The sequence below is a fragment of the Sinocyclocheilus grahami genome, unplaced genomic scaffold (assembly GCF_001515645.1).
Source record: "Sinocyclocheilus grahami isolate Dianchi unplaced genomic scaffold, SAMN03320097.WGS_v1.1 scaffold1465.1, whole genome shotgun sequence".
NCBI lineage: Eukaryota > Metazoa > Chordata > Actinopteri > Cypriniformes > Cyprinidae > Sinocyclocheilus > Sinocyclocheilus grahami.
In genome coordinates this window covers 21,267-28,107 of record NW_015506644.1, presented here as the reverse complement: position 1 = coordinate 28,107, position 6,841 = coordinate 21,267, and the positions used below count along the sequence as shown (strand labels likewise).

Genomic DNA, 6,841 nt, shown 5'->3' with positions numbered 1-6,841 from the left:
ATACATAATAATCTCCATATAGTATTCACCATATATGCAATAATTAGTTTCTTGAGCATAATATCCTGCTGCAGTGCTGAGCTGCAAAGGCAGGATCTTTCACCCATACATTTAACCTACATTTCCACTACATTTATAATGGCCATTATATTTCCTCTGGTTGTATAACCCTATCCATATTGTTTAAAAAAATTGTTTATCATGGTCTATAGGCACACACTGTGTATCTTTGTAGAATGTGCTATTTTCAGAAACACATATTATATAACATTGTGTCACCCGATACATTTTCCATTCCAGACATACATAATAATCTCCATATAGTATTCGCCATATATGCAATAATTAGTTTCTTGAGCATAATATCCTGCTGCAGTGCTGAGCTGCAAAGGCAGGATCTTTCACCCATACATTTAACCTACATTTCCACTACATTTATAATGGCCATTATATTTCCTCTGGTTGTATAACCCTATCCATATTGTTTCAAAAAATTGTTTATCATGGTCTATAGGCACACACTGTGTATCTTTGTAGAAGTTCAGATGTGCTGTTGCTTTGTTAATTGCATTCATAAAGGCAAGTTGGTTGATCTTAATAGCAGCTTCATAATAAATAGTGCAACCACAACTGTTGTCCTGATTGTGATCCATCTCATCATGCCTCTTAATCACCTGATTTCTTTAAAGGAGTGCCTGTGATTGAATTCCTCCTGTTGAGCCCATATTTAAAGATGACATCATGTAAGTCATTATTAATACAATAAATGGTTTTCCAAGCTCTTGACCTGTCAGTTTAAAACTCACAATTATGATGCCACAGCATTACAGCAGCATGAATATCAAAACATATATGGCATTTGCACTCCAGCATCAGGTTAGACATGAAACGAGTTGGAAGGTTTGTGTGCTAATGTGTTCATTTTCTGTCTGTATCTCCATGTCAGTCTGTCTTTCTAGTTTCTACTTCCATCTCAGTTCCTGCTTTTCTCAACCAGGCCGATCGAAGTACTTTGAGACATCCGCAGATGATTCTGCGCATCCACATTATGTTCATGACATCCAAAGACACGCTGGAAATAACCCAGGCACTGCGGCCCCCCAGCGGTAACCGGTAGAAGTCATCCGTACCAAAGACTAAGTACATATGGCTGTAGTAGCCTGGAATGACTGCGATCCTCACCAAGAAGAATGTAAAAGTCATGGCGACACCATTAACCAGACTCGGTTTGGAAAGTTTGTGGTAGCCCAACATGTGAAAAAACCAACTGAAAGACATCAAAAATAATGCAATTAGAAAATGAGCTCCTGTAACAGTCTCATTGCATGCTTTTAGGTGGATTTTTAGGTCATAATTACCGCTGGTTCACGAAGGGAGTGGAGAATTCTGAAAGCAGGCGGAAATTAGCAAAGTAAGGCAATATTCCTTGACTCTGCAGGAAAAAAAAAGCACAAAATGACCTTGGAAATCTTGAGGAAGTAATAGTACACCAGACCCGCTGAAGACAACTAACCAGCACATAGTAGTATGCATAGAGAGCAGCAAAATGATGTATGACAAAATATTTCTCTCCAATTGACTCCCATGAAGTAAACATGAGCAGGAGATCTGAAAAAAAAGAAACAGATAATATTCTGATGGTAACCATCAAGTTAAAAGCAAAAACATATGTTCCTTACTAAATACATTAATGTGCACATCAAGCAAATAAATAAATAGATTTTTAAACAGCGATGAAGCAGTTTTGTTAAAATATTGTTCTTCAAAGAAATAATAATAAACGATTATGCTGAAAAATAAATAAAAAAATTAAAATGAGTTTTAATTCAGAAATGAAAAAAGTTAATCCTAGAAGAAATGTATTCAAATCATTAAGTGTATAAACTTAATTTTTAGTTTTTTTGTATTTAAGTACAAATGAATAGATATAGCATCACATTATTAAGCCTCCATCCACCTGATATAAGATAGCCTGAGGTAATGGCCACATTTAGCTTCACCAGTGTGGCATCTCCCCTGTAATCACAAATTAGAGGTTAGATAAGATAAATAATGTTTGTGAGACCACCAAAAACATCTGATTCAGATTATACTTTCAGGACAGAAACCACACTATGTTGCATAAGTTGTGCCAACACATTTGTAATGGACTGCATCTTCAAATCCTCACCAGACTGGGTCTTTCTGGATAGGTTCATCAAATATATATATGTAGAGACAGAAAAGTCCCACAACCAAGGCGTGTACCGTTGAGACGGCCCTTTGAGAGAGAGAAAAAAATAGAAAGAGTTTATAGATATTCCAATTTTAGTTAAGAGTGCATAATAAAACATGCTTTTAGAAGATAAATCTGACACCTGGAATTCCACTCTGTCCTTTGTGTAGGTCTGAGCCTCAGGAAGCCTTTGCAGAGCTTCTCAGACAACCAAGGACTACCTCTGTGGAACAGCCACCGGAAGCCCAGGAAGCTCCCTGTTACAACCACCAGCACCTGCAGGCTGAGAGGCTCCATGCCTGCTGAGCCCTAAAGAAAGAAAGAGACGAGAGTGAGATGGTGGCGAACATTCAGCAATACATCTCCTATTGACAACCCCCCCCCTCCCCCAGCCCAACTCGTAATGATCACCCCCCTACCCCACAGCACTCTTTAACCAAATCTGATGTTTCTTACTCCAGACCAGTTGCGAGCATAAAAGCCCCAGTCATCACCTGAGCTGCCGCAGTACCTCTCTACTGCCAAATCCCCTAGTATACAGAGGCTTTTTTTGCATATGTGCTGACACAGCCGCACAGCCATCCAGAGGTCAGCCGACTCAAACACGTCTCAGATTGCTCCATCTGTGATTAATAGGAGTCACGCGTGGCTTTCGTGCAGTCTGAAATGCATCCGAATCCCAGACATCTCGGCATCCCGTAAGAAACAGCTGATTGGGTGGGTTTGTGCTGCATACACAAACTTCTATCCTGGCTGAGGGAGTGTGTACATGTTACTCCTGCTATACATTTCTGCAGTATGGACACCGATCGAAATGAAACGGCAGGAAATCAATGCTTTTGATCAATGTGGCATTGTCCACTGGGACACGGCCACTCCTCTGCTCTGTCCTCGTACCCTTGAAAAAGGCATCAAGCTTCAATGTTTTTGGTAACTGATAGTAGGAGGAAGTCAAGCCAGCGTGACCTTGTCAGATTTGAAGTCTACTGTTTTTATGACATGTACAGTTACATTTAGAACATGCTTTTATCTGAAGTGACTCACAAAAGAGGAACAAAACCAATTTGTCAAGGAACCAACACTTTTGTAATATACATTGCCAGGTGTATTTCAGAATCAAACTAGTAAAGAGGAGAAATGCAGAGAAAAAAGGAATTTATTTTTAAAAAATGTGAGTGTGCACGCGTAGTAGGAGTAAAACACAAAAAAGGGTCAAATAATCAGAAAATAAGGCAGTAGGACATGCTATCTTTATCATTTTCTTTGTCGGATTCATTGATTAAGCCATTCAGTTTCTTTTGCAATTCATTTTCCCTTGCAACAGCTCAATCTGTCCTGCTTCTTGGTGATTATGAAATGACTGCATGCTTCCTTAAAAAATAATGAAGTCAACATAATGCATGATCAGACTTACCCTTTCCGTTATGAAAGACCCATGTTGAACTGGCCATGAAGAGTGTGCATGAACACAGCTGGATACGAGGATAAACACAGGGTAAGAGATCTGCGAATCTCAGGTGTTCACCAAGGAGAGGATGGCGGAGAGATTGCAAAATGAAAATCCAACAGCCTTCTCCCTCTCCACTCTCCATATTAATTCAGTAAGTGCCTTCTCTTGTACGCAGTTGTCGAGTGTAATTTCATATGTTTGAATCCTACTGAGCTTCATTGCATAGAGGAACCACTAGATGGAGTGAGACATCCAACTGACTATCTTTTTTTTCTTCTCTCCATGGTAGCAAAAGAGCTTCAGGCATTTGTGTTAGACCAGGAGAGGGTGGTTGATACTATCTGAACAAGGACACTATTGGTAAACAAATGTTGTATATTTAGCAAGGTCAGCCCTGTCATCCTCAATTTCCTGAATCCTCAGCCTGAACTTAAGCTCAAACCAGATCTATTACTATTTACCAAACAAAATAAACCCTAGCCTCATTTAAAATCACTCCAACAGTAACACTAGGGGTTTCTTGTATTTAGAGCCATAATGGAGCAGGTTTAGGGCAGAGCGGTTAGTCTTGCCCTGCAGCTTCAGGTAATAACATCCCATCCCCTCTAAAGCACTGTTGTTGTTGTTGAGTCCATCTGGATGTTGTGCCTCAGGGATGGAGCAACAAGGCATTCCTGTTTGATGAACCATTCACCCCAGAAGAGTTCTGCTCATGGAAAATAAAAGGGATGTTGTACTTAAATGTGTATTGTAGAATATTTTTCTCACTTTATCAGCTCTGGGTTACATAACAGGACAATGGAAACTAAAAGCAAAGAAGCTGAGTGAAATTAACCCTCCAGACACAACATTTCTGTTCTGTTGCTGACAAAACATCCCTTTTCATTTCCTGTTGAGTGAAATATTAATGGTTTGTTTCACGTAACCTGCTGATTTACTTAATGACTGCAAACTATAACGAGTTTAAACTAATTAATCCATTTGTGACCATTGGGTTCGTATGTCAGTTGCTCTCCTGTTACTATGAAAGCCCATTTCAGCCACATAAAAAAAAAATCATGCTTCGGTAAATCATAATTATGACATAAAAAGCTGAAATTACAAGATAAAAAGTACCAAATCTGGGGGGGAAAAAATACATTAAAGACTGATGCAAAAAGTCAAACTTACAAGTCATAATTATGACAAAGTCGAAATTATGAGAAAAAAAATCATACTTATGACAAAAAATTGACAAAAAAAAACAATTATGGCAAAAAGTCAAAATTATACCATACTAATCATAATTAAGAGATAAAAAGTCTGAGTCTTAGTTAAGTCATTGTGACAAAGTTACTTGTGTCATTATTTATACTTATGTTGATTTTGACTTTGTATCTCATATTTATGACTTATCCCATAATTTTAGCTTTTTATCACATAATCATGATTTGCCTAAGCATGTTTTTTTTATGTGGCAGAAATGGGCTTCCATACATTACTGATATAAATGCGATACTAACCCATATGCAGATATTAATGGTAAAGTATTACTCGGGTTTAAGTACAGTTATGTAGTGGAAATAGGTCTTGTGCTTTTCCTGTCTTCAACCAAAAGTCTGGGAACAATCACTTACAATTGCAAACACACCTTGTTTTCTGACAGTTTCTTTGTTTGATCGCTATAGTGATGGGCTAAACACGAGTCCACTATATCATTAGTATGCATGTTTTGACTTGTCCTTAATTAATTGTATGTCTAGAGGCATGATGGTACTTTCCATTTTGATTATAAAGGGGGTTTGAAACAGTTTTGTATGTCTGTACTGACACCTCTTTCGTCTTCAGAAGTGAAAGACATTTCAGGTGATGAGAAAAGTAACTATAGTAGGCTATAACATGACGTGGCACTGAATGCTGAACCCAAAATACCAAGGAGGAATTCAAAGGGTGAGAGAAATCTATTTAATATCTGGGATTAATTATTTCTGGCATTGAGTCTTTATTGTTGTTTGCTGTTAATGGACAGCAGTGTCTCAGGATAACAGAGGCTCAGGAAACACATGGTGACAGGAGGCTGAACTCCACATGCAGGATGTCCCACAGAAAAAAAGAAATCATAAAAAAAATCATAAAATCAAGGCCACCACCTTCAGGTATTTTTAGCATGTGTTAAACAGCCTACATATGTTGATAATAAATTCACAAAGAACGATCTTCTATTGCTTTGATCACAGCAGGTGTATTAATAAAAGTGCCATAGCCTACTGAACAGGGTTTCAAATTATTATTATTTTAGAAAAACGTTTCTCTATTTGTTTTATTCAAATTATTCTTTCAGTTACATATCATTAATCTGTAGTAGTTTGTAATTGCTTTAATATTTTACATTTTGAAGGAATGAATAATCACAAGAAGTCGTACTACGACGAGAGCGGTTATGAATGTTAAAGGTCCCATATTGTCAAAACTGAAATTTCCTGGCTTTTTTCATGATAACTGAGGTCTAGGTGCTATGTAACTACCATATAAGTTTCAAAACAGTCAATCCACAGTCAAATGCATAAAGCATGAGCCGTTGTGACTTCTGTAAAAAGGTGACGTCAGAACTACTCAGTCACCACCCCGAACACTGCCCACAGTCCCACTCTCCTTTTGCCAAACCCCCAGACATGTAGTGTAATTTGAACGTGAGCGGGCGGTCTAACAATATCCCGTTCCCGACGTCCTTTCAGAACAACATATCTGTCCTTTATTCTTATTGACCACTGGTACAGCCTGCACTCAGGACTGTTATGCATGAACCGCTTTCTGAGTCACGCATTTTATTTGCGAGGTCTGTGCACAGCATGTGAATAACGATGCTCAGAGCAGGCTGTAGCCTACCGGTGGATAAATACGGTCCTCAGACAGAACATGCAGGTTGTCGATGAGTGACAGCAGAATAAGGATGGAGCAAAATGTGGCTGTGCTGTCCTTGAAGGACGTTCAACTCGGTTTTGTTTATATTTTGCTTAGTCTATCATTTTAAATGACAGATGTCATAGCGTATTTATTTATTTTTCTCTGTGACACTTTTCCTACTGTGTGTACAGCAAAATGTTAAACAAATTTAGTATTTTGACAAGACGAAGAAAAATAGCTAGGCTATTTTTGTACAACCTATATTTAAATTTTTTTCCTCTGTGACACTTTTC

General features: G+C 38.2%; 1 protein-coding gene across 1 annotated transcript; it reads right to left on the bottom strand.

Moving 5' to 3' along the window:
- Positions 1–279: 279 nt before the first annotated feature.
- Positions 280–3,850, bottom strand: LOC107570488 (transmembrane protein 56-B-like). Its single transcript, XM_016256715.1, has 7 exons — positions 3,630–3,850; positions 2,358–2,524; positions 2,171–2,260; positions 1,958–2,016; positions 1,514–1,608; positions 1,359–1,432; positions 280–1,267 (listed from the first exon to the last, which is right to left on the bottom strand). The coding sequence occupies exons 2-7, from the start codon at positions 2,510–2,512 to the stop codon at positions 943–945; spliced, it is 798 nt and encodes a 265-aa protein (XP_016112201.1). The 5' UTR covers positions 2,513–2,524; positions 3,630–3,850; the 3' UTR covers positions 280–942.
- Between the last annotated feature and the right edge of the window lie 2,991 nt (positions 3,851–6,841).

What these genes read in the sequence shown, in the direction of transcription:
- LOC107570488 (XM_016256715.1), bottom strand. Translation starts at nt 2,512, where the DNA reads ATGGAGCCTCTCAGCCTGCAGGTGCTGGTGGTTGTAACAGGGAGCTTC. An exon ending in CTCAGGCTATCTTATATCAG is followed by an intron (nt 1,609 to 1,957) that starts GTGGATGGAGGC and finishes CTTTTTTTTCAG; the next exon opens with ATCTCCTGCTCATGTTTACT. An exon ending in ACTCCCTTCGTGAACCAGCG is followed by an intron (nt 1,268 to 1,358) that starts GTAATTATGACC and finishes GATGTCTTTCAG; the next exon opens with TTGGTTTTTTCACATGTTGG.